The sequence below is a fragment of the Gavia stellata genome, chromosome 3 (genome assembly GCF_030936135.1).
Source record: "Gavia stellata isolate bGavSte3 chromosome 3, bGavSte3.hap2, whole genome shotgun sequence".
Lineage (NCBI taxonomy): Eukaryota > Metazoa > Chordata > Aves > Gaviiformes > Gaviidae > Gavia > Gavia stellata.
The window spans coordinates 66,564,903-66,592,681 of record NC_082596.1 but is presented as its reverse complement, the minus strand read 5'-3'; the positions used below and the strand labels follow the sequence as shown (position 1 = coordinate 66,592,681).

The 27,779-nt window shown below is 40.4% G+C and overlaps 1 protein-coding gene across 1 annotated transcript in view; it reads right to left on the bottom strand.

The window, feature by feature from the left end:
- The window catches only part of CARMIL1 (capping protein regulator and myosin 1 linker 1), a 200,810-nt gene that overhangs the window by 99,187 nt on the left and 73,844 nt on the right, over positions 1-27,779 (bottom strand). The window contains exons 3-9 of the mRNA XM_059836225.1: positions 17,119-17,169; positions 12,642-12,701; positions 10,252-10,373; positions 8,166-8,263; positions 7,739-7,809; positions 7,536-7,609; positions 2,318-2,393 (exon numbers count right to left, since the gene is read on the bottom strand). Of these exons, the coding sequence (XP_059692208.1) occupies positions 2,318-2,393; positions 7,536-7,609; positions 7,739-7,809; positions 8,166-8,263; positions 10,252-10,373; positions 12,642-12,701; positions 17,119-17,169 (552 nt within the window). The remainder of the gene's footprint in view (positions 1-2,317; positions 2,394-7,535; positions 7,610-7,738; positions 7,810-8,165; positions 8,264-10,251; positions 10,374-12,641; positions 12,702-17,118; positions 17,170-27,779) is intronic.

Below are 27,779 nucleotides of genomic sequence, written 5' to 3'. Positions count from 1 at the left end.
ATTTTTATAATTATAATAAAAACCCCAAACCCTGTGAGTCAGAAAAAATGCTCCCTTAAATTTTAAAGAAATCTTGTTCAGATGCATGCTAATCTTTCAGAAAAAAGTGGCAACTAGTGCAAAGAATAAAGCCTGACCAGGAATGACAACTAAACACAAAGAAAGATGTTATAAAGGCAGATGAAAAAAACAAAAAAAAACCTCAAGAGCAAAAGCACTCTAGCTACAGGTCCTCCAAAGACTGCTAAGGACTACCGCTTAAGGGTCACTGCATTTCAGTATGAATTCCCCCAACCTACATAGAAGTAAATCCTATCTCATGATCTTACTGTGGTTGGATTTTAGAATTTGCATAGACATTTGCAAGCACCATAAAACATGATAACAAGAGTTTGTTTGCTGTGCTCATTCAAACAGAGAGATAAAACCTTAATGATTCAAAACCCATACAGTGAACTCTCTACCTCATCACCTTTTATTATAATCTTTTATTTCGCTTCTGGATTTGCCTTTTTTTCCCCCCACAGTACACACTAACCAACATTCATGTGAAGTCCAAAGCTGAATTTCAGTTATGACCATGAAGTGGTGAAACAATTCTGTTATCTGCTTTTAAAAACAATGAGACATTCATACCTGGGACATCCGTGTCTCTAATGACAGCCTGACTTTTTCTAGGATCTTTAAAATTTTAAACTAATTGAATCTCCTAAAAAGAAAAAAAACAGATCTACCACACACATAAAATCTTATTAATCCATTACATAGTAAAGGTGACAATTTTTTCTAAAGACCGTCAACTCAGCCATCTTCCCAATTCTACCTTTGCCTTCCATAGTTCAATAATTCAGATTATTATCACTGCTTCTACTGCAGTGTGATTGCAAGTGGAAAGTTTCATGCATGTACTATAATAACACTATGGATACCATCTATCAAACACAATGTCGGAGCGAGACTCATGAAGCACAAAGCGTTCAATGGCCTCCGGATATGTCTGACCTCATAATGACCCTTAGCAGTGTCCCTATGGCACAGATTTACTGTCCAACAATTTATGTTTTCCTGGTGGTTTTGACTGAAAATGGAATGTGTGGAAGATAAATTGTTTTGCTTTGTTTTGTTTGGGTTTTTTTAAGGAACTGGTGCATTTTCAAGGCTGACAAAGTTTATTTGTTTTCCACAGACAAGTTGCTAAGAATTCCAAAAAACTTTCACGTAAAAATATCTCAGACAGATAATATGGCCAGTTCTTGTTCTAAGCAAACTACACCAGCCAGTCTTCTAACTAAGCAAACTATCTCATTTCATTGAGAAGCAGAAACTCATTAATTGCATTGTACCTTTTAACAATGGTGATTTTAACAGTGAACTACAACAGAATTAAAAATACCCTCAGTTTCATTCCGTGCGTAATTTCGAGTAAGATGTCCCAGCAAGAAAGAAAAGTTATTTGCTTATTCTTCTGCCAAGAATCACATAAAAGTTCAGTAGAAACTAGCTTATGGAAAATGATAGCTTAGGAATGCAATAAGATCAATAAAATTGCATCAATTTAAAAAGATGAGGCTCTACCTTCATTTTTAAGGACAAAAGCTTCTGGATATAAGTGTGAGAGCAATTTCTCAAACCACTAACTCTACCTGTGACTATAAACTTTCAAGTATAGAAGAAATACTTTATTTTGATATATTTAAAAAGTCACCTAATTACTGATTTTATTGTCCCTATCTTCAGTAGTCCAACTTGTTCAGATTTGCCCCCTTTTTGCTTTTCAGAAAGAAAACTGACATGGAAGAATATCAACGTCACACATCACTACATACTTATTGCTACACAGGGTTAGCTTCAGACAACTGGGAGAAAAATTCATCAAGTTGCAATGAAAACTATGAGGAAAAACCTGCTTTATATGTGAGAAGAAAACCAGAATCCTGATATTTTCTGTCCACCTCCAAAAAGCAACTGAGATTTCTGGCTGCTTTAGAGTTAGTTTCCTACTTAGTCACCCAATGTTGTCGGAGAGAGCTAGCAACGCTTAATGAAGTAGTTTTATGGGCTACTGTTATTGCCCAACAAAGTTTGAAAACTTTATTCACTTGGAATTTCGACAAGACCTGACTCTGCAGTGTTTCTACGGCATGAATTAACTATCCAACAGTTTATATTTTCCTGGTATGATTAAGGGGGAAAAAATTTCAATAGATTGCCCAGTTGTACTTGCCTAAAAAAGATCACCTTGAAAAGTGTAATAGCATCCTCTAAAACACAGCACAGCCTGGTAGGAGCAGGTATACTGTTTCAATTTATTACTTACTAATTTCAGATCCTTGGAGGACAGCTTTGTAAACCACTGATTATACTCCAGAGCAGCAACTATAGGTATTAAGTCTCTAGAAAAAGAAAAACACTTTTACACACGTTTCATGTAACTATAGCCTTCAGTCATTTGAAACAATCTTGTAAGTGTTCTTCCATATCTAATTTCCCATGCTTTTGCAATGCTAATTGCCTACCACCACCATTACAGAAAGCTCTGCATTCTAAAAAAACGAGCATCACCAGCAGCTGTGTGTCTTTCTCGTATTTTAATACAAAATTTTGTCTGGCCAACTGACACCCATTCTAGCATGAATTTTTAATCCAGGAATTTGTCTGGGCTGCCATTCCTACTTTTAGCGTTACTTTTTCTTCAGCCTGTGACATATTTAAGCTTCTTAATCAACTATAATTATAATTGAGCATGATGCTAAAAAGCTTTTTGGCAGTCTGATGATTTAATATAATTCCATGACTGAATGCTTCTAAAGAACACCTCCTTGTCTCATCTCTATAGTTAAATTCCCCCAGGAAGCAGGAGACCTGCAAAAGGATAATGCGACTTTCAGCACAAACCCTCCTTAATTGTAAAAGGGATTTCACAAATGAAATTCTAAATTATTCCCATTTTCTTCATTCCAAGCCTCTTAATATGATCTGCTCTCCCTCTGTTAAGTTTCTCCAATAACAGACATTGATAAATGTCATGTCCCTACACTACCCCCCAGCAGAATCCTCCATCAAGCACTAGCATACAACTTAGCAGCACAGCACTTGGATCTTTCTGACACAACATATTAAATACATATATACACCTACACTTGGACTTTACTTAGAAACCCCCTGTCTTTACAGAAAAGCTGTAACATATATGAACTTACCCAACCAGTAAAATAGTGACATCCGAGCCTCAGCTTTTACAGGGAGAAATTTAAAAGTATTGTTTTTTATAAGCTAGCCCCCGCCGCCCTCCCCCCAGCTTTTCATTCAGGACATATGCAGGTAGGCACAGATCTGCACTAAATAAGCAGCACCCTTCTCACATCTTCTTTTCCTTCTTCCTCTCCTTCACTTTTCCTCCAAGAACATTTAGACACTTCAGGGTGGTTGTTAAACACGTTGGAAAGCCAGGAGACAAGGCAACATCATATGGACAAGCCTTCAGCAGGCTATATTGAGAACTGCCGTTGCTAGATTTAGAAGTACAAGCCCATCACTAAGGTAACAGTAAGAAGGTGCAGCATTTTGCAGCAAAAGACTGTAGCCCACCAACTGCGAAACTCATGCAAATAGACCGTTTTCACAGTCCTGCAGAGGAACTAGTGTGTGGTGCCCTTCACAGATTAAGCCTGTTTTCCATCTTGTTCACAGCACACATCAAGTCTCGTGGTGAATTCATTTTCACTGGCACAGTAGAGTCTTATCAGCTTCATGAAGTATGTAGATTTATTTCTGTCCACCACAGTTGTTTTTGTTCCTACAAACACACACACTTTAACTCCATGTAAAGCAGTAACTGACTAGTGAAATGTTGGGGGCGGGGGTGGGGGGAAACAACCCAGAGGTATTTTCCCCTGAGGCTGGGCAGGCAGGAACCTTGCTATGGAGTAAGGAATGTCCACATAGAGGTTTGTTCCTCCTTTGCCTTCCGCTTGAATTAACTGCTTTGATGTCCCTCTTGCCAGTGCCTTTGCCTTGGAAGTGCAATGAACATGAGAGCCATTTTTCAGGTGTAATTTTGGTTTATCCACCCAGCAGTAACCAGCCACAGCTGGTGAATCCTGCATGGCAGGTGTTGGACAGGCTGACGGTACCACCATCACACTAGTGGAGCAGAGCTGTTCACACTGTGGACCACCACCCCCAAAAGAGGCAAAAGGCACTACCAGCAGATGTATTTCAGCCAGCAGCAGCAGCACCAGTTCCTCCAAAGGAACAGAGGGACAACGATCGGTGATCACTGGCTGCAAGCGTTTACGCTACCAGGGAGCTGGTAAGCTGGCTTGGAGGGCTGGCAAGAGCTCAGTACCTTCTAGGCAGAAGAGTGGCGGCAGGCAGAATTTGCCTGAGGCCATCCCTTTCTCCCCTCTCCTCCCCAGGCCTCGGAGGGAAATGGTTGAAGGACAGGGCCTGCTCAGAGTTAGTGGAAAAACCATCACACTTTCAAGAAGTTAAAGAAACATTGCTGCAGCAGGACAGGAATATTTTAAAACAAATGGACCCAGCTGATTTGCAAATTCTCATCTTCAAATAATTTAGTCTTCCACAGTATTCAAGGCCTGTTTCTTCAAACCCTAGACAAGCACAGATAGTGGCACACTTCAGTAACACCAACTGCTAACACCACACACACACACCCCCCTCCCTCCCCACATGCCTGAAGACAGTGGAACCTCTGCCTGTTCTGCAGTAGCCTTACTGTCTAGAAACTTTCCTTCATCAGATTCTACCATCTGATTTTAAGGATAAACTATATAGTTTAGTCTTTTTTTCATTTTGTTCAAATTTTTGAAGGTGCTTCTGACCTTTAGGAATTTACCTCTACTCCTCCTCTTGCTTTGAGCTTGCCTAACCTCTTTGCACTTATTACTGAGTTTTCCTTTTTAAAATTATGTACTGCTTTATTCACTTTATTCTACAAAATTCTAGATGTGGAACTAACAATGATCTGAATTCTTTTGCAATATGCTTTGAAAGAACGCTAATGCCCATTTCCAAAAGCAGGGGCTTCTCATAACTTTCTCTCACTGAGTTATATTGAGTTGCTTATATTTATTAGCTTGTTTACTAAATTACCATCCAGAATAAAGTCAGATTTACAAAACGTAAATCTGTGACATCTTAAAATGGAAACAGATTCTGTTCTTCTGGAATGCAGAAAAACTCTCCAAGCTTCAACAACATTCAAGCTTCACTAATGCCTTCATGTTTTCCCAACATCCCTATCCCCCAGTGTATCTGAGATGGCAAGAAATCTCAACAGTGCAAATAAAAAATCTAACCAATCACACTTTTCTGAGAATTTTTTGAATGTCCAAATATGCTAAAACATATGCTACACAGATGAAAATTATGCTACTGAGTTAAGCCCTGTTCACTTTGAGTCTTTTTTTTGTTGTTAAACAATTATATGGTTCACAGCACAACGTAACTTCAGATAAAACCTCAGAAGTCATGTTCCCATGCGGCAAGCCATGCTGTGCACTCTAAGTGTCAGACACTCTGGGAACTTAAATTCATCTATAATTCATGCCATCTTATGTTGACCTCTAACAGAAATGCTTTATTAGAAAAACCACAATTTGTTTATTTTTGCAATGCATTGCCCCTGTATCTAGAGAACTGGTGCACCTATCTTACCTCGCTTCAGAGCTACTCCACAACATGAAGTATATTGTTTCAGGAATCCCAAAAATTAGGTGGACAAGATATACAACAGTTTCTCAAAATCCAAAGCATGATGGCATATTGTTAATTTACAGCATTCTCACTGTGCTAAATATATCACAAAATACTCGCATACATTCTTGAATTGACTGGGATCTCAGATCCTAATTTGTATTTTTAATGAATAACATAAGGTTTTGGCTTCCTAAAAAAATTTAGTTTTCTTGAAATTTCAATCCAAAAACTTTTTCTCAATTCAGTCCTCAACATGTAGAAACTCTCATCACAAGATGGATTCTACGGCACGTAAATGGCTCCAAAATTGTTTTCAATCTTTGGACTTACATAATCATGAGACATTTAATAAAGACTTCTATTAAGACCACAAATATATTTCCTCAGCGATGTCAATTTTGTAAGGTATACTTCAGTGAAAAGCTTCTGTGAAGCAACAAACCCATTATTCCATTTTCCGAAAGCCATCTCATTTAAACCAGCTGAGATATTCTAAATACTTAAAACACTTCTTCTGTCTACTCTTTCCTAAGAAGTAATAGTTTTCACTCCCAATAAATTGTTCAAACATTTAATTTCTATTGAAGCTGGGTATCTGTAAGTCACTTTCTCAAGAATGCCCCATGGTCTTCTCAGTGCTTCCACCTTGCAATAAGTTTAAAGCATTCTTACGTTCTTGTCCCACATTTGCTTGTGCTGAATAGTATTGCTTTCCTTATCTTCTCTCAGCAAGGCTTAACCAACCAACCAGTCTTTGGCTACATCCATCACGCACTAAGTTGCAGCTCTACAGTCTTGTTGGAGTTACTTCTGAATTAGCCACCACAGGTACAGCTTAGTAACTTTGCCATGGGATTCAGTGCAGACTGTGAAAATCCGTCACAGAAGCTGAGCAAGTATTTGACTGGGTTTTTTTGTGAGTTTACATACTAGATAGCTTAAAGCTGCAAAGAATGCTGTGGCAAAATACTCTTAATTACCTACCTCCAAGTTCAGCCTTCCTGTTACAATATTGCAACATTGTACCTCTGACAGATTCTTAATTCTTCTACTGGGCTTTCCCAAAAAAACAAATGCTTTTTCTCTATCTTGTTTACAGTTTCTTAAATTTGACATTTTCCTTGTATAATGATGAATTTTAGTTAAGACTTCCTCCCATTTCCTCCTACTAAATATCTTCAGGTTCAACTTTCTTAGAATCCAATTTTCTCAGCCAGCTAAATTCAGTAAACCAAATACAACACTTAGCTAAGTTTCAGCATCTTGTAGTAAAATTACTCTCAATTAGTTCCTTTCTGGAAGCACATGTTTTTGATACCATCTATGGTAAGTGGAGAAACTACAGGCTGGGATTCAGCTGAACAACTCAAACTTTCTACTGACTTGCTGACAAAAATAATTTCCTTTACTGTGTACACCATGAGAAAAAGATTTTGCATTAAGTATAGACTGCATATTTTCCTTTTTTGCCTTGCCCACCAGATGTAGTTGCATGTTTTCTCTGCAGAATTTGAGCTCTTATATCTGCCATCACAGGAAAAGTATCTGTCTGCTAACTTTTTGGAGTGCTTCCAACAGCAAAATATATTTATCTTCTCAGGGTCCTCAGTGAAATGTGCTCTCCATGGGGCTTTCGTGCAAAAATAGCAGCATTGCTGAAAACTAGAAATGCTACAGATGGTCATTTCAGAGGTCTACACGTTCAAGTAACAGCTATGGGACCATCCCACTTCAGCAAGGGCAGGCAAACCTTATTGTGAGGAGGAACAAGGAAAGTTTGCAAAATATTAGCATGATTACTGCATATTGTTTACCTGTGGTCAAGGTGGCTGAAGTCTTGCAAATTCAACTCTCTGGTATCTTGTGTCAGATAAATCGTATCGACATCCTGTTAAAAATACATAACCAAATACATCTTTACAGAACTGTTGCTTTGTTCCAAGTACTATGATTTACCTGCTCTTTCATCATTTGTACAGTTAGTCGAAAAAAGCTCCAGAACAAGACGTGTACTTACCCACTGTACTTCTTCTCTATACGGAAATCCAAGCCAATCACAAACACAGGCATACATCTGCGAAAAGCCTCCTAAAAACAACCCGAGAGAGTATTTAACTAATAGTAAAACAAGCAAACAAACAAATATCTAAAAGGATACTTCAATACTTATACTTAAAGATCCAGTCTCTCAAAACTCACTCTCTTTTTCTCTCAGAAGGCTGTCCATTGTGCTGCTGAAAGAAACTGAGACCATCCTATCTTTGCCCGGCAGGTTGCAAGAAAGCTTAAAATAGCACCTTCACTTACCAATCAGAAGTCTGCTCCATACTAATTACACCTTAAAACTAATTACACCTTTACAAGCTTCTGCCAGAAATAGAATTAAACTTCCTGACACTGCAATTCCAGCCTTTTTATATTTCAGCCTTTAAATTCATTCTCACCACAAGGTCCAAGTTCTGCCACTGTCTGACTGTCCCACAGGGCCTGGAGATTAGCCAGTCTTTCTGAAGGCTCCATAGTTACTTTTTTCAGAATCCTCCTAGATGCAAAAGGGGGGGGGGGGGGGGGGGGCAGAGAAAATAATTCATGACTTTGAAAGTATTTTTAAATTCATAAATCTTCTATATTTCAAGTACGATTTTAAATGAGTGTATAGGAAGAATTACCATCTTTAACACAACTCACTTCTCTGCCTAAAAGTCACACACATCATGATGCTGCCAAGCAGGAGTAACATTTGTCTTTTCTTTCTTTCTAATAATTAACCCTGTGACTAGTGGAGCAACTGAGCCCTGAGTGACAGGATCACTCAAGCTAAGGAGACTTGTGGCCCTCGACTAACTCAAAGATGCCCAAAATAGGGGAGAGCCATGGTATTACTGGTTACCCTGAAACCGCTGCTGTTTATATAGTGCTTTTATGCAGTAAAAATGCAAAGAGCCACAGAGCATGCTGAGTAGCTACATGTGGCCTCTAGGCTGCACTCTAGATACGCAGCTCCAGTCTTTGTAATTTGGTAGTGTTCTTCCTCCCCTAAATAAAAACACAATCCCTTCCTACCTTTTAAGAACTGAAACTATCTGGTTTTTTTGAATGACAGGACTGCCTCATAAACTGCAGAATTCCATAAAACAGAGGGAAAGAATTAATAAAAGATATTAATGGGAGAAACCTCTTTCCCCCTTTTTGCTTGCTCTGGTCTTACATGATCTGCATAACTCCAATGCCTTCATTTTGGAAAGTAATGCCATCTGAGAAGAGAGCAAGAAATCTGATCTCTTTTCTGGGAACCAAGCTCTCCATACAGCTACACCAAATGCTCCAGCAAAGTTCTCAAGAAAGCCCAGAGAAAACATGTATAGGTCTCAAGGCCTTCACAGACACCTAGACAAACATGCACAGCCTTATAGCCCTCTTCACTCTACTCTTTTTGCCTACATTTCTCACATGGTTACTGAGGTTTTAAGGCAAACCTGCTCACAAATATTCACTTGTATGTGTGCTTTTTGAAGGAAGAGCTTGATCTCCATTAAGGCAGTTAATAATACTGCCACAGAGATAAACTGGAAGTTAAAAAAATGAAAATGCCAGCTGGACTTTATGAACTTGATTTCCTACTCCACCTACAGGAAAGGTGATTAATAAAGACATGCACCCAAAATAAACCACGTAAATTTAGCCTGACTGTTCACATCTAACATTTGTTTGAAAAAGATCACTTCGATCAATGTGTCTTGGAAAATTCTTTTGCACAGTTCACTTTCTCTAATTATTGCTGAACACCAGGAGCTGAAGACAGCAACAGTAGAGCTGCATGATCTGGTAGAGAGTGATGAAGATGAGGCAAGGACAGAGAGAAGAAATAAAATAAAATGAAGAAAAACTATTGAGAATTGCTGCAAGATGACAAAATTCAGATACAGGCACAGATACAAGAAAAAAAACAAACACAAGAACAATGCATAAAGAAGTAGAGCAAAAAAGCTAGAGAAGGAGCCAGTTATGCCATCGAAAGTATATGACAAGACTGCCCAGGGCTCAGTTCTGAAGAACAAGGCTCCCAATCATGTGCATCATTTCACAAACACTGGAAGTAAACAGAACTTTTCCCTCCTCTCCCAACTCAGATTTTACTTCTAGGGAAAAAAACAAAACAAAACAAAAAAACCCACTGAATATCATAGCTGCTTATGGGGAAAGCAGTAAATTAACAAGAAAAAGCCAACACCTGAGGTTGGAGAAGTAATAAGGTAAAATGAAAACTTAAAGACTCCAAATACCTGCATCGCCCCTTTAAAACAAAGGCTCTTTTGACCCTACAGAGCATGCATAGCCTACCTATGCTCTGCACTGCCTCCTGGTTCTGTCATATACCTGCATAAAAGCTTAGTGCTTGCCTCAAGGTGTTTCTCATACCCTCAGCGCATTTCTGAGGTCAGGGTGGGGAGACCCGTGGACAAAAAGTGGTGGCTTGTCACCCTTTCCATACAATCTGTTGCCGCTAGAGGTGCCCTAAAAGACACTTACACTGGCGAGAGTCCAGGGAATATCTTCCTGAGGCAGGTCCCAATGTGCGCCAGCACCTCGTTCACATCCTCCGAGCATGCCATCTTCATGGAGATGCTGCATTTCTCAGTTTCCATAATCAACTGTAAATAAGAGGGCATGAGGGCAGGAACTGGGTTTCAAATAATTCATGTCCATTTAAAAAGGAGAGCATTTTGAATGCCAGCTAAATGCTTTGCATGCCAGTAGAAATCTGATATTCTTTAAGACATGACACGACAATGCTCCAGGTAAAGTTTCTGGAAGCTGTTCTTGAATGTACAAGATCCCCGTACTCAAAGTTTGCTTTTCCTAACAGGGCTCTGCTTCCCACGGGAATAAAAGTTTCAAAAGATCTTGACCTCAGCTGACACTCTGAAAACCAAGAACTTTTCACAGCATTGTCCTCTTTTGAAACACGTCCCAGAACAGCAGGAGAATTGAGCGCAGCCTGACAGGAAACTATTGAACAAGCAAGGCCTGCTTCCTCCAGCAAAAAGTAAAAGTCTTTAAATGGCTGTGATCCTCTGGAAAAGCTCTAATGCTTTGATCTATGCCGTTTAAGAAAATGTTATGGTAATATATTGTCTCGGTTCAGATGAAGTGGTAACTCAGCTAATGTAACTGTCCCGCTGTCTGGGGGATACGTGCTTCAGCAAGGAGGAAAATTAAAGCCTTTTGCAACCCGTCTCTGTTATACATTGAGTGTTCAGAATCAAATCAGATCACTGTGTAACTGACACATCAGGTCTGCTGCTCCTTCCAGCTGCATCACAGGAAGCAATGTAACATTTCTGTCTTCTCCAATGTGAATATTTAGCACAGCCCAAGTCATAAACTCTTTTAGATGAGAGGCTGTGCATACACACTAAGAAGCTAACATTAGGAATAAATAAGAAGTGTAGCTAGACAGTACAAGAGGGGACACTGCGTAGTATGCTACAAAAGATTGTTTTTTATTGAAACTGGTTCCCTGGACTCTTTTGGCTCCCAGTTCATACCTAGGGTCATCACCAGGATAACCCTCAAAGAGGCTGTATTATCCCAAAAGCACACCAAGAATCTTCCCACCTTTTCCCACCAATTCAACTCCTTTCTGAACCTGTTTCTGTCACTCCCTGAAGGTGAATGAGCAAGTGGGCAAGTTACTACTGTTTCTCATCATCACCAATATTAACACAACCTTTCCCTATATTAATCTGTCCATTTGTTCCCTTATCTTACAGTGGGAAGCTCTTCATGGCTTTCTATGAGATGCCTAGCACAAGACTACATCCTTCAGGTATCACGGATGTAACACGTTGTTTCCAGGAAAACTGCAACAATACCATTTGCCCCGCAAGCAATAACCAGGATTCTGCCTGCCTTCAGCTATAAGCCTTACACATTTAAAACACAAATAAATGTAAACATGCAAAACCTTAAAAAATATTTTAGGAAAATGGTATGCTAAGTGAGGCTGCTGAAAACCCCTTGTAAACCGTGCTACAACAGTGATTGTCTATGTGTCCAGGAATAATTAGCATTAGCTACCATGGCATTTTAGTAACTTAAATAAATAAAGCCACAAAAACATATACAGAATTTACTAAATGTCTCCCCATTCAAATAGTAAACACCTGGACCTTTTTTTTCTCCTTTAAGGAAAGCTTCAAAAGCCAGGTTAAAAAGATGACATGTTAAACACAACGAGAGCTTTTCAGAGTTCAAATAAAGTGTCAGACGCTCCTATTTTTAAAAAGCTCTTTAAAAGCCAAACACATGAAACACATGAAGACTTTGATACAATTGAACTGTCAAATCTTGTCAACACATTCATCTTATGAATGAAAAATGTATTAAAGGCATTCTTCTTTTCAGCACCTTCTCTTTGACATTCACTTTTTTGGGCACATAACTTGCTGTCAGATATATTTTGTGTTGTATACAGTAATGGCACCAAGAATAGTTGGAAGCAAACCATTTCAGCCTGCAACGTAAGCAGTAGCTTTTGGCTTCACCATAGAAGTATACACCACAGAAGCCATTCAAGCTTGCATGGCGATATAGCAGTCGTCATTGTTTTATCATCTCAGAGAAAAATATTCTCTCACGAGACAAATTAAAACTTGCACCATATTGCACTTGCACCACTGAACTAGGAAAAAAAATTTTTTGTCGTCATCCCACCTGCAGAACACATTCCTAAAATTGACTCTTTAAATTCTTACCACTATTGTTAAGACTTTAAAGTATCATGAATATAAGAATGCAAACATACTGTGTGCTCACCAGATGGGGGGGGACACAAGTGCATGTTAGAGCATTATCTCCTTGACTGGAACAGATTTAGCATTGAGTAAACTAGTATCTTTTGTCTAGAATATACTCACCTGACCTGGTTTACTGGAAGTTACTCCTTGGATTTCCAAGTAGCTGAAAGTTAGTTCTAACTGTAGTTAAAAAAGAAAATGCCACATTAGTGCAAACATCATCTTATTTTAAAGAGCACTTATGCTTTTCAATGAGGTTAAGAAAACCTTGAGCAAGGCTACTGTTGTTTTACATCAATTTCTGTAACTGACACTAAGTATTTGTTAGTATCTTATCCGATTGCATTTTACACTAAAGAACACTTACATTGGCTTGTTACAGGTTCAAATGGTTATTAGAGGTTATAGGAATACCACATTGGACCTTTAACTGCAAGCTGTAAGCACATAAGCTTATAATAAAATTTATGACAAAATGTTACCATAAAAAGCATAATTTATACAATACCCTACTGATGTGTACTCTTGTGACTGAATAATCATTAATTACAATACTTACAGCATCACATGTTATTCTTTCATTAGTTACACTGATCATAGATGTGAAAAATTTTACTGAACAGAAGCTGAAGGGACATGCGCACACTATTTTTATATATACGTATATAAATAAAAATACCATATATAGATATATAAATGCTCAAGACTGCTTTAGCATATCTAAAAGTCCGAGAGGAAATAATACATTAGCTTTGCCCAAGTGGGTTATCTGGACGACAGTCAGGATAGGCAGGGAAGTGGAGTGAACATACTGAATCCAAATGGAAGCTTACAAGGTGGCAGGAAAGTCCTCTTCTCCAAGGAGAAATCTAGGGCTACAGGGAGCATGCTAAGATCTGAATTCACAACTATGTAGACAAACATCTTAACAGCTGAGATATGCAGAAAGAAAGAAACCTCTTGGACTGAATCATAACTACAGGGCAAGACATTAGCATGGTCATTTCCTTTTATTTATCATTAAAACCATTGTAACTGAGCAGTCTGTTTGAATTGCACAAAGTTTCCTGTACTTTATCTTATCCAAGGTTCACAGTCAGGGTGCTCCCAGGCTAACTGGCAAACACCATATTATTCTATTTCTGTGTTTGTGGCAATCTTTTTAAAAGATGACCCTGAACGACTCCTGGGGTGCTCAGAACCCAGATGGCAGCTCTTAAGACTCCCTCTCTGCAAAGGCTGCAACAGCACAGAAGTTGGGAATGTAACAGTTTCCAACCATAAGAACCACCTAAAAGTGTTCCAGAAAACAGCAAGAGAGTAGGGAGAGCTCCTAAACGCCAAGGTCTCACTGGCAAATCTGTAAGTAGTCATGAGCAGTGTTACTGCAGGATGAAGCTGCCCAAAAAATTCCATTTAAAATAGTTATGATTTAGAATACACTGACATTTAGGGGGTTTAATGAAATAGAAGACCTTTTTTAAGCACTTAGCTACATTGTCCACTCATAGCTGCAGAGACTGAAGATGTTATTGCAGTCTATTTGTTCTTTACTGCCTATTTTTGAATCCTTTTCCCTTCAGTTGCCCACATGATTTGACAGCATCACAAGATATAAGCACCGCTCAGCCATTTCTGTGCAAAGTCCACCTTCCACTAAAGACCTAACTTAGTGACCAGACTTTACTCTGAGGTTTTTGAAGAGTCTTCACATGCTTTGCTTCACCTACTCTGCTGCAGGGGCAGCATCCTACAGCAAACAGGCAGTTTTAGACCACAGGGGTGCCATCACAGCTGTTTTACGAAGCCTCAGCTGTTTTACAAAGCGAACGTGTACAGGGAACAGAGGCAGGAGAGGCAGAACCAGCACAAGCATCTTCCCAGCGCCCACACTGGCGCCTTGCATTTTTCCAAGGGCAAGACATTCACTTCTCTTCAGGCCTCTTCAGTGCCTTATTTCTAAGCTAAGACTGGCAATCTTTTGTGATGACAGTACACGGCCTCGTGCAGTTCATTCAGGCCAGAAAGGAGGGGAAAAAAGAAAAAAAATCCATAGCAGCTCTTGTTGTTGGCTACCAGAGTAAGCCAGACTACATGTACAGAAATGAAAGGCTTTTTCTCCAGTGCTAGTCAAATTAAACAAACATATGAGACTATCTAACATTTGTTTACCGAAATCATAATGAAATTTTAGAGAAAAGTTTCTATGATTATAATCCTTCCTATTTTGCAAATTATTTTACCTACCAGATTGAAGGTTCTGCTTTTGCTAACGTACTTTGTATGTGCAAAAATACCTTTCCACTCCTGAGAAAAGTTTACACAGAACCAGACTCAAGACTTCATTTTGCAGAAATCCTCTTGACTAGAATTAACAAATACCAGGAAATGTGGCCACATCTCTATAGTACAACTTTGGTTCATTCTTCTACTTAAAAACATGGATTTACAGTCCTTGCTTTGCAGCAAAAATATAGAACACATTCTACACATCATCTACCTGAAACTATGAAATAATTTTTACAAGGTTTTAAACAGCATAATCTCATTTATTACCTAAAATTGTATTTTTAAAAAATTCTCTTAAAAGGCTATGAGGGACCCTGCAGTTAGCAAGCCAGCTAATTTCAGAGTTTCCCAGTTTTTCAATCAAAACTTACTGAAAGCTGGCACTAGAAATATGTTCACAAACCTGAATTACACTCCCACAAACATTTCATACACTTACCTGTGGGCTTGATGACACACCTAACACTTACTAATGTTGCAACTACATTTTATATAGACTGTAGCAAGAATTAGTAGGCTTTAAGTACGGCACTTCTTTCCTATCGATCCATCTAGATTAGTGGAAGTGAACTGATTGGACCTGAGTGTAAAGTTATGAGGTGGCTATCGTAATATCCTTGCTCTAGGATATTTGTGTGAGTTGATATCATGGTTAATCAACCCTTATTCCTTTTAACTTTGATCCTTGTTTAGTAGATACATCTCAACAGCATTGTTTAAGGAAAAGTGAAGCTTGGAATCAGATGTAGTAAAACACAGTCACTCAGAACTGGCCATCTCTCAGCATACTCAATTTTGTGAGAGGTCCCTGGAGGAATAAAGTGTCTTTCCTGCATGTTCTCAGCTGTCTTGCTAGCAGTTACTATGTGCCAGTTATATGGAAGTTCTCGGGCTCAGAAAGCTTCTGTACAGCTTTTGAAAACAGTACAGACTTTAGAAAATTCAGTAAGTTTCACTAATCCTGCTAAAAAAGAAATGCCTTTTCAAATGTCCTAATAATTGCTCAGATATACGAAGTTTAATTTTGGCATAAACCATGAGCAGACGCAGTTTCTTCTGATCACCTTTCTTCCATGTGTTATCACTAAAGTAATAATTTTGTTGGTACAACATACACATTCTAGACTTCCATGAATAAAACAGAAACAAGTTTTTCAATTAAGTAAATCCATTTAATAAAAGTTTTGAGAAGTGTCTGTAATACTAAACTAGAAGTAAAGCTATTCCTTAGTACACTGAGCCCTAGCCTTCAAGAGCTTTTTGATGAATTACAATGGCTTTGCTATTATTTAACAAGATCACCATCACCACCCGTCCATCATACTGCCATTGCACTGATGGCTGAGCTGTTGTTAACTGGCTGTATGTTTCCATGCAACCAGCCACCAAACCCTGTCTTAAAAACAGGCTGCAAACTGCAGTGATCCAAAAGTCAACAGATAACCAACTAAAGATATCTGTGCTGCAGGGACAGGGTGATCAACTAAGGGAAATAAATTTCAACAGAAATTCAAACTAGTCATCCTGTCAGTCAGCATCTTCAAATTATAGGTAACGGATGGCCATATTTACCAGTGATCACAACTGAAAACCTGAGATCAATCGTTCCATTTATTGATCCTGTTTTTTCTACAAAGCGGACATATACATACATGCTTACACACCCACAAAAACACACACATATGTATGTGTAAAACACAACAAAATAGAACATATGCCGAATTCCCATTCACTGATTCCAAGCTGGACAGGTGATGTTCTTCCACATCAGTCATTTTCATTCTCATGGAAATTACCTTTCTCTGCTACAACAATCATTATGAATTGTCACAGGAATAGAAAAAAATAATTCACTGGCATTGGTAAGGCAGGTTGGCAAGACGCTTTTCAAAATGAACCACAGAAATCATCAGAACGTAATTTCTGTCTACAAATCAAATATATTCCTATTTGACACTACAAACACTAGAGGGAATAATGCCATCAGCTTGTTTAGACATAAACTGTCCCACTACAAAGGTCATCAGGCTCATCTCACAGTTCTTCAAGTTGTGTTTCCAGCATAATTCTTCACCCCCCTGCATTTCTAGAAGTTAAAATTCCTCTGAAACAGTATATATAGATTGATAAACCCATTTAAGACAGACACTAACAGAAGCACCACTCTAACTCAACACCATGCAACATACCATTCCTCAATTTTTAATTTTTTTTAAACAGATGTACAAGTACAAAATATGCTAAGTTTATGCAACTTACATTTGTACCTAAAAAACCCAGAATATTTATAGAAACACAGTGGCTTTACCTTGGTGGGAATCCGAGATGTTAAAAGAAATGCCCGACATGATGCCAACACCTATTGAAAAAAAAGAACAGAATTTGTAAGAAATATTTAATTTATCAGGAATATTATTAAAGATTCTTTTCCAGGAAAATGCTGAAACCAGAGGGAAAAAGCCTCTAGTAGAATGACTGTCGATTCCTTTTGCTGTCATACACTGAAGGAAGCAAAACTGGGCTCAGATCCAGTAGAGCACAGTGAAGAGACTGCTGCAATCTGATCAGCTCTAAGCTAGTTAGTACAGCATCGAACTGAAGAAATTTATTCAATCAATCTCTCAAGAGCATCTAATAGCAATCTTAGTGACATTTTAAAAAGAAGCAAGGATAAGAAGTCCTACCAGGAACATATGATGTACTTAAATATAACAAAAATATCCAAGATAAACATGATATTATTAGTCATATAGAAGACCATAAGCAAACATTTTCTTTTGGACACACTCAGTGCATTTCTAGAGTAACAATGCAAAGATTTCTCACTGATACCACCTACATTTCCTCTCCAGCAAGGACAATGGAAAAACACAGTTAGATTCATGAGACCAGTGACTCTGGGGAGAAAACATGATGAAACAAGTATTTTGGAAGTTACTGACAATCAAAATATAATGATACATAAAAGTACCACTCCAACCTTCAGTAGCACATGCCACTCACAGATTTTACACTTTGCAAAAGGGATGACTCATTTTGCAAAACTAGAGTATTGTTTTCTGATTTACGTGCTGGCTCTATCTTTTTCCAGACAAAAAACTGCAACAAACTTAATTTGAACATCTGGATCAAAATCCCACAGCACGTGCAGAGCTTTTCACATGGCTAGAATCTCATGAACCCAGTTCTGTTTGGTAAGTATCAATCTCCAGGTGAGCAGGTTGACATAAAACATGTTCCTCGCTCGGAGAAGGAGAACCAGCCTGAGAAGGCAACCCAGCACCCAGCTCCAAACACCGTTCAAATGCTTTGGAGATTGGATTTCAGCTTCAGTATCTCAGCTGAACCACGTCTTGCTAAAACCTAAGAGCACAAATGCCGTACTGTGTTGGATATTAACAGACTGTTTCAGGGTTGACGTGATCAGACCTAGTGCTCTGGTTATCAGAGATGCAGAGCCAAACTGTTGTGAAATAGTAAACATTGCCTCCTGTAAGGCTCACCCCTTCACCGAAGGCCCATTACGCTGGCTGGCACGCAACTGCGGCAGCTTGGCTGGCACTTCCAGGCCCTGTCAGACAGACCCGCCTCATTCCATTGCACTCTTCCATGGGGGAGAAATAGCCTCTCCTGCTCTCCTCCCAGCTGTGCCTATCACAAGTATGCCTTCTGCAATCTGGCACGCAAAGAAAGGGGAAGGGTCTACCAGAGGGATTTTACCACTGCACAACGACAGTTTCCCCAGCCCAACAGCGTCTCTCTCTCACAGTAATGAAATCTTGATTCTTTCTCCTCCCTCACCTGCCTCCTCAGGGCAGCCACCCACAGTAGGTGGGCATCACTCTCCTGGGAGCCTCTGGGGAGGATCACACCCTCAGTCACACCCCTGAGTGCTCAAAAGAAAAGCTTCACTATCAGGAAGAAGAGTGCCCCCTCTTGCCCATCATCACACCCACAAATAAGCTGCCCAGCTCTGAAGAGGGGTAGGTGACCAGGAACCCTCCCTGCACCAGCACCACCAGCAAAATGCCTCCAGAGCAGTAGGTAGAGCAGTTGCAACAGCTTCTCCTGATCTGCTTCTGGTCACCACATCAAGTGTAGAAGTGAGACAGTCAGGGGAAAGGACAGCTTTGGAAGAGCTGCTTTTGTATTTATCTTCTAGGTAGTGGCCTACAACATTAGAGACACCAGTGTTCGGTGTATGCCACCACAGTGGGACAGCTGGTTACAGGAAAATCATGTCACAGTCCTGTTATAAAACATTTTTCTGCGTATATGGGCTCAAGCTACTTCAGGAGCATTGACAGGGTCCCTTTAACATGATTACAGTACACATGAGCAGTCCAAATAACAAAGTTAAATGCAAAACAGGTAACCAGAAGGCTGTAACACAATTATGTTGGAAAAGGATGTTCCAACAGAGCATATGTCAGTGTATATTCTGGTGGTAGATGTACCAATGCTCCCAAAGTGATCTTGCTAAAACTAACAAAGCTGAAGTACCCGTTACCTTAAGAAGATGCATTTACATACAAAGGAGAGGACTGCTGTAAGACGATACTCTCCACTCAGCCGGTAAAGAAACTACTCTTGAGCAATGGTACAAAAAAGCCTGACCCCTCTAATGCAGTAACACTGAGGTTTCTACAGTTTCCACAGTCACAAACAAGTAAGAGTTCGGTTTTTACATAAAGTCAACTGAAGAAAAGGTCAACTACTACTGCAAAATCAATGTCCCATCTCAACAACAGCAGGACTAGTTATCTTTTTTTTTTTTGACAATGACAGTATTGGCCAAGAGGAGGCTTGGCATTTATCACAATTTTAGCTGCTATAATCCATGAGTATGCATCGTGACCTTTTGACAGGATCAGCTTTAGTTTACTGCTTTCTGATTTTTTTTTTCAATCTTTTCAACATTTTATGCAACATCTTCTTTTTTAACATCACCGTTTTTGTTCACATTTAGAAACACAGTAGCCTCTACCCCAAATCAACTTGAGACTTGTTGGATAAGCTGCGAAACATGAACAGTTTTCAGTGACCTCCTTCTCCCTGATAAGGCTGCAGTGCATAAACAAATAATGACTATTAAGATACCAGCTCACCCATGTCTCTGTCAATAGGATTCTGCATGGTTGTTAGTACTTGCAAGGGCAACAGAACTTGTATTATGACTACTTAAAACAACATATCACTCTATCCCTTCCCTTGCAAAATACGATGCTGGCGCCAAAGACAGAGGCACCGGAGGTGTTTTCACACTGACAGTTCAATTCCCCTTTTAAGCACTGAGCTATTTTTGTGAAGGAAGTCCCAGGTCTCTGTTGCATTCCTCTGACATGAATAATGAGTATGTACTTAACTGCACAATTGTCTAGGGTTTTCAGAAGTATCCGGGAGTGCTGGGATTTATGAATAGGCAGATTCTAGATTTCCTGGAGTTGTTGATTTTTTCATACAAAGAAACTAAAAAGCAAAAGTAGCCACCAGTTACTCTCTAGCAGTTCTCAAGCATCTTACAGAAAAGATTCTGCCACCATCAAACTTATTTTGCCCCCAGGGAACCTTGAGTACAGGAGAAGGAGTGTCATGGTCAAAGTCACTTTGAAAACCAGAGACTCGAAGGAGCAGACCCCATCCAGGGACAACTATGAACAAAGCGCTCCCTCACTCACAACCCATCAGGAATGTCAGCTGGGCATGGTGTACAACCTGCCTTATCTTCTGATAAGGAAACACTCACATGTTCAGCTCAACAAGTCATAATCCCATTCCTCCATAATCATGTTCTTTGGTCACAAGTGGTATTCAATCATTAATAAAGTTAAAAGATCCCATCAAAAGATAAGCACATGCAGAATAAAGAAAGAGACTCAGGAGCAGATTCATGCTTTAACACACCTGTAAACCAAAAGGTTTGCAAGTGACTGACGTGAAGGCAGCAAGTACATCCAGGCAAATTTTATACGAAGTACATAACCTGGCTGCTGCTGCTACATGGAAGGGACAATAAAGAAGAATTATATTTAGTTTACAGTAGCTTCAGCCTGTCTTCCTACTCTGCCTTTTTTCAAGCACAAAACAAGATTATAATCTGAATGTTAAATGACTCCTACACACACACAGATACCCGAGCTGATGATTTCTTAACTTTTTTATTACTCTAAATGCCATGACTCTCTCTACACTGCTCACAATGTATATGAAACAAGTTAAAATTTTGAAATTAATTTGGAAACATTCACCAAAAACATACCCTGTAAATTATTTCTCCAGAGACTCATGGCCTATGAGGTCATCTTCTATTTACCAGAATAAATAATCTATTTCAGTAAGTAAAAGTAATGTGAACACAGATCCTCAGCGAGTATATCAACAAAACATAAACATGCAGATGCATTTCATGATTTATTGTCAAATCCTAGCCTTACTACCCATTTTAGCATTGTAAGTTAAATTAACAGAGCTGCACTGGGTTAACCCAGCCACTCTACAAGACAGTCAGTCTTGGGAAGATCATTTCAGCAACACAGCTCAGTGCTAACTGCATCTATTTTGCCAGAGAGATCACATCAACTCCAGTCACCTTATCTGTATTTAAAGCGGTTTCAAATTCAGAGGCAAATGAAAGAAATCTTTTAAAAATCATCAGCCTTTTTTAAAATGCCCAGGAATAAAGAGTTCTGGAAAACACAGTGAGCATACACGTCTTCGTGACAAAATAAAACAAAATGAAACCACCCCAGCACTTCATGGGCCCCGGGAAGTCGCATGATGCTAGCTTCGCTCACTAGCACAGATGTTTTGAAACTTCCCTCTGCTGAAATCTTAAAATAATGATGGATTAGCTAAAAGTTTTTCTCATGATGAAAACTGATTGACACAGATATTTAAAAAAAAAAAAGCTTAGTACTTTTTTGATCAACTGTTGCAGTTTTACGTCTTAAAATATACTTTCTGATCCTTTCCTTCCACTATAGTTTCTTTTCCTCCCAGCACTTGCCATTTTGTCAGCCTCAAACTGCTTTGGTCTCTTCTATTACCATTTACTTGAGGAAAGAAGCATTTGTGACAGGTTTTCCTATCTAAATATCTATCATTTTGAGAATTCTTTGAAGTCCAGAAGACAATCGCTTTTCTTTATATACCTCCTAGTTATACCATCCTATTTTTATCATTATTCATTACCATTATTATTCAAGTATCATCTTTTTTTTTAAGTTTCCATACTTACTAGTTGCTTTATGATTTCTATCATAAGCTTTCCATTACTACTACCGATTCAGTATCTAATGTACACATAATAATGTGAGGTAAAGCAGCAGCACTAATACAGGGGTTTTTTTGTCAAAATACAGATGAATCAATTCCTTTTTAGAGCATCCCGTCTCAGTCCCTATAGGATCCATGGGTCATTTCCTGGGTTGCATGCCTGATGTTGTAAATGCTCCATCCTGAAGCGACTGGAGTTCGATTAGATAAAAGGCCCCTTTCAGCACCATGTTAGAGATATTAGAGCTGGTTTCAAGCGAGGTGGTCTCTGTTAAAAGCACTGAGCCTCTCTACACAAAGAGGCTAATGACATCCTGGAGGTCTTTTTGGAGGGCTAATTAGCTCAGGCACAACACGAACATGTATGCTGCTTCTGAAATGGTGGTATCACTTGGCACATAGTGAGTTTCTCTGCAGAGCACTGACACCGGCAAAGTGGCTTAGTTCAGCCCCAACCTAAGGGCTTGCAGCACCACCACCTTCACCCACAGCCCTCTCAGTTGTCTGAGGCAGAATTTGAGTCCGATCATTTGGTCTCAGCTGCTGTAAAAGTGTCATCTGTGATAAAACCATTGACAAACCTTATTCACTCTTGTTCCAAACGCCTACTTAGTTGTCCACCAGCACTAAAGCAGTCTTTTATAGCTGGGGAAGATCCTTCGGGAAAGGGTTAGCACCATTCAGTTCTTGGCATTCACACACAAAACCCAGAATTTCTCCCTCCCTCAGCTGACCTTAGCCAAGTTGAACACATTCCCAGGCTTGCCTAAGTTGTCAGTGCCTGTGCAGCCAGCCAAAGACCTACACAAAACACACCCCAGAGCAGACCGTCATCAGTAAGGGAATCACAGAATGATAGGGGTTGGAAGGGACCTCTGGAGATCATTCTAGTCCAACGCCCCCGCCAGAGCAGGTTCACCTAGAGCAGATTGCACAGGAATGCGTCCAGGCGAGTTTTGAATATCTCCAGAGAAGGAGACTCCACAACCTCTCTGGGCAGCTTGTTCCAGCGCTCTGCCACCCTCAAAGTAAAGAGGTTCCTCCTCATGTTTAGAAGGAACTTCCTATGACCAAGTTTGTCATAGGAAGTTGGCACCACTGAAAAAAGACTGGGTCCATCCTCCTGGCACCCACCCACCCATTAAGTGTTTATAAGCATTAGTAAGATCCCCCCTCAGTCTTCTCTTCTCCACACTAAAAAGACCCAAGTCCCTCAGCCTTTCCTCATAAGAAAGATGTTCCAGTCCCCTAATCATCTTTATAGCCCTTTGCTGTACCCTCTCCAGCAGCTCCCTGTCCTTCTTGAACCGGGCAGCCCAGAACTGGACACAGTACTCCAGACAGGGCCTCACCAGGGCAGAGTAGAGGGGGAGGATAACCTCCCTCGACCTGCTTGCCACACTCTTCTTGATGCACCCCAGGATGCCACTGGCCTTCTTGGCCACAAGAGCACATCGCTGGCTCATGGTCATCCTGTTGCCCACCAGGACTCCCAGGTCCCTTTCCACAGAGCGGCTCTCCAGCAGGTCAGCCCCTAACCTGTTCTGATGCACGGGGTTATTCCGCCCCAGGTGCAGTACCCTACACTTGCCTTTGTTGAATTTCATAAGGTTCCTCTCTGCCCAACTCTCCAGCCTGTCCAGGTCATGCTGAATGGCAGCGCAGCCTTCCGGTGTGTCCGCCACTCCTCCCAGTTTTGTGTCATCAGCAAACTTGCTGAGGGCACACTCTATCCCTTCATCCAGGTCATTGATGATTATATGGAACAGGACTGGACCCAGTACTGACCCCTGGGGAACACCACTTGTTACACACCTCCAACTAAAGTCTGTGCCACTAATCACAGCCCTCTGAGTTCTATCCATCAGCCAGTTTTCAATCCACCCCCCTGTCAGTTCATCTAACCCACACTTCCTAAGCTTGCCTATGAGGATGATGTGGGAGACCGTGTCGAAAGCCTTGCTGAAGTCAAGGTAGACAATATCTACTGCCCTCCCCTCATCTACCCATCCAGTCATGACATCATAGAAGACTATCAGATTGGTCAGACATGACTTCCCCTTGGTGAATCCATGTTGACTACTTCTCTGTTATTTGCATCAGTACCATTCTCTCCTGCCCAAGATGAGGGCAAGCTCTGCAGCACAAGTAACAACCTCGGTCATCCCCATGAAGGACTGCTCTACTGCATGTTTCTCTATGATCATTCCTGAAGTCAACCACAGCTTCCTCAACAAGGTGTCCTGCCTACCTGCCCTCTGCCCTGCCACTGGCATGCTGTATGGAGCACAGGTTTTCAATGGTCCTTACTACCATCATACTGCATTAAAAACTCAAGTCTGGTCTGTATGGCCCACCATGTTCCATATTTTCTGGACAGCAAAGAATGGTATGGAGAACAGCTTTTAGCTGAAATGGGTTTTTACAAAAAAGTGGGGTCAGATATCAGAACTGCTGGCAATAAATCTGCTGTGTTTCAAGAGGAGAGAGAAGGAGAGAGGGGAGGGGAGAGAGAGAGAAGGATAGAGAAGCACCTTTCAAATTAATTTACCGAATATGACAGGGGACACCATGAGATGGCACAATGGAGTGCTTCATTCAAATTTCCCTTTCAGTCTAAGTTAGAGAGGACCCTTTTAATAGAAACATTTATTTAGCCATTGGAGAGCTGTTCCAATACGCAGAGCAGTTTCTACTTCAGAGGCAATAATGAACAAGTCCTCCCTGGAAGATAGTTAAGAAAAAGTATCCTCATTTTAAAACCGACAAAAACCAAGGCATGGACAAACCAAGAGATTTGCCTAAAACAAAATGAAGTTGCAAAGCTTGAAAGAGAGGCTTGGAGTAAATGGCTCCTAGTTCTGGAGTAAGAGAGGAAACAATGTAGCTTGGAGGTTTATCAGCAAATTAAATCAAAATCTCCCGCCTAAACCAAATTTGTTCATTAGTTCCTCCAACAGCTGTAACAATACTACTACTATCACCTTTAGGCAGTGTCCTAGCCCTGTAAATTTTTTGTAAAGGACACATGAATCAAAGTGTGCTTTTTTAATACCTGGAGCACAAATATAAACACTTGTTATAACCCTGTCTGCAACTTGCAAATGACCCAGCTATTCCAGTAAAGGCGGTATTTCAGAAGATGCTGAGGCAGGGGTTCACCTTTGGCCGGACACCGCTGGTGGCAGCAAGCGGAACCATGGGCACCCCGACTGCCAGCCCCTGTCACTTGAAGTACCTTGTGATGTGGTCACCAGTGGTGCAGACTGGGACTCCCCTGATTCAGAGACCGTACTCACATTCAACAATTTTGTCTTGTAACCTATCATTTCCATTAACTGCAGAGCTGCTTGTGGAGGGGCAGCCATCTATTGCATATGTGCATAGGGCTCCCTTGTTCTTCCAACCGTCATGGAACAGATTTTCATGGCGTTGCTGAGAGATGTCCAACACAGAGGGCTTAAGCCGAGGCAATCCCCAGCAGACTGCAAAACTGCCTTGCCATTCCTCTCACCACTGCACAATTCCCAACAACAAAAAACCCTAGTGCTGTAAAGCACTAAATACCAGAAAACCTAACTAGTCTGTTATTTAAGCCTGCTCTGAGCCATACAAATAGGAAACAGACAGCAGCAGCATTTCACTGACACAAAGTTCCCTCCATGGCACTGGACCCAGCCTGGGCTGAGCCCAGCAGGGCAGAGGAGGGGAGCGGGAAGGGTACAGGCTGAACCTAATACATTCATTTGTAACTCATCAGTGAGGCATATAACCCCAAAGGAGTTTTTCCTTCTCTACATCTACGTTACACATAAATAGGTCACTAGCACATTAGTACTAATACACCTTTATTTCAGATTTTTTTCCCACATTTGCTCTCCTCTGTATAAAGCTGTTACACAGATTCACTGCCCCGACTCAGGTTACGAAGCGCTGCAGCGGGATACCTTCCCACGTACCAGCCTTTTACGGTGTTCTAGCCCTTGATACTTGGCTAAATAATAGGTTGAAAACATTCAGTTGACTTGTAATTTGAAAGGCCCTGGCCTCCAGCATCTTCTCTGCAACAATTTTTTATGCTCTCACATTACTTCTCTCCATCATAAAAAGAGTGTACAGATACCCTTTAGAAAAAACCCTCCTACTACCTATTCCTGGTGTTAATATTAAGAGACATCCATACACCTTTGCTCTTCCTACATGGAGCCTCTTCCTGGGTTTACGGACAGCAGGTAAGACTGGAAGCATTTTGGTGTGCTGTGTATGATGCTGTTTCTATGCAGAAGCAGCTGGAAATAGATTTTGCTATTGCAGTGCTTTTATTCTTATCTTCTTTAATCTCGTCACTTAGAAATGCCAGATTAAACATTTTGTGGTGTTCCTTGGTGATGGGTTTGCTATCTTCGAAGTATGTCACATGCAACCATAATGCAAAATTTTAAAGACCAGGAAACAAAACAAAAACTTCAGGGACAGAGGAAACACAATATGATCCATAACGCAAGCATTTTATAAGAAACTCTTCTACAGCCCTTCGTATTTGCTTTTAGTTATCAACAATTAAATGAAGATGCAATTAGTAAAGTGCAATGCACTTAGCTCCGCTTAATATTAAAATAAAATAAATAAGCACGGTAAAACAATTTTCCTCAATACCCACTGCTATAAACCACAGTCTCAATAACATTGACCTTGGACAGCCCTGAGAGCTAAGGGCCAGAGAAGGATGTCAGCTTAATAAATCTGTAAAATTAAGTCTTTTTTGTCCTCTCCATGGCACATACAAATGAAAACACAAAACCAAATCCATGGGTGGAGAGTTATGAAAACCTCCAAGCCAAGGCAGCTCTTTCCCAAAGAAATCACTGTTACAGGTGCAAGACAAAACCCTCTTCCCCGTTAGGTCCAGAGGGGATTCGTCAGGATCTGCTCCTCTACATCACTTCAGGAGCCTCACTGCAGTCCTCAGGTGCATTTGGATTTCCCTTTCCTCCTTTTGCTCCCCCACAGAAGACTTTTTCCATCTCTATCATCTGTAAAATACAAAGTACCCACTGGAACTAACATGACTGTGACAGCCACTCCAACCTTAATGACCTGAGGTATGCTGCAAGCCTTCATCTTTTTATATTTTGATATCTTAAGACCATGAATCTTTCAAGAGAGGAACGGTGCTTAACTGCTGGAACCAGCCACTTGGTCGTTTAAAATCCTTAAAAGCCACCACTATATTCCCAACCCCCAAACTCGGATTTTTTGTTATACTGTTTTACAATTTTATACAATTATCTCTTTTACAGCTATTTTATTTCTAGTGTATCACATTTCCCCTCAGCTAAAAAAATCTTTTCTTTCAGAGCTTTAAAACACCTTCCAGAAATGGGAAGAAGAGAACAAATTACTCCCCTGTGCCTGCATAGGAAGGCAGGGCTGAAGAGGCCTCCCTTTCACTGCCCATTGCCATCCCCCTATGCAACTCCTTTCCCATAGCTCCCATACTTCATTATTTAAGTGGAGGGAGCTGAAGATGGCTGACCACCCACCCAGCAACTTAGCTGATTAGTAGCTAGCATCTCCTGGGGAAAACACACAAAAGCTTCTCCCTCAGGTACTTCATTCTTACAGCCAGGGCAGCCAAAAAAAACAAGGTGTGAACAACATCCCCACTCCCCCATCATGCAGGTGCATGTTGCT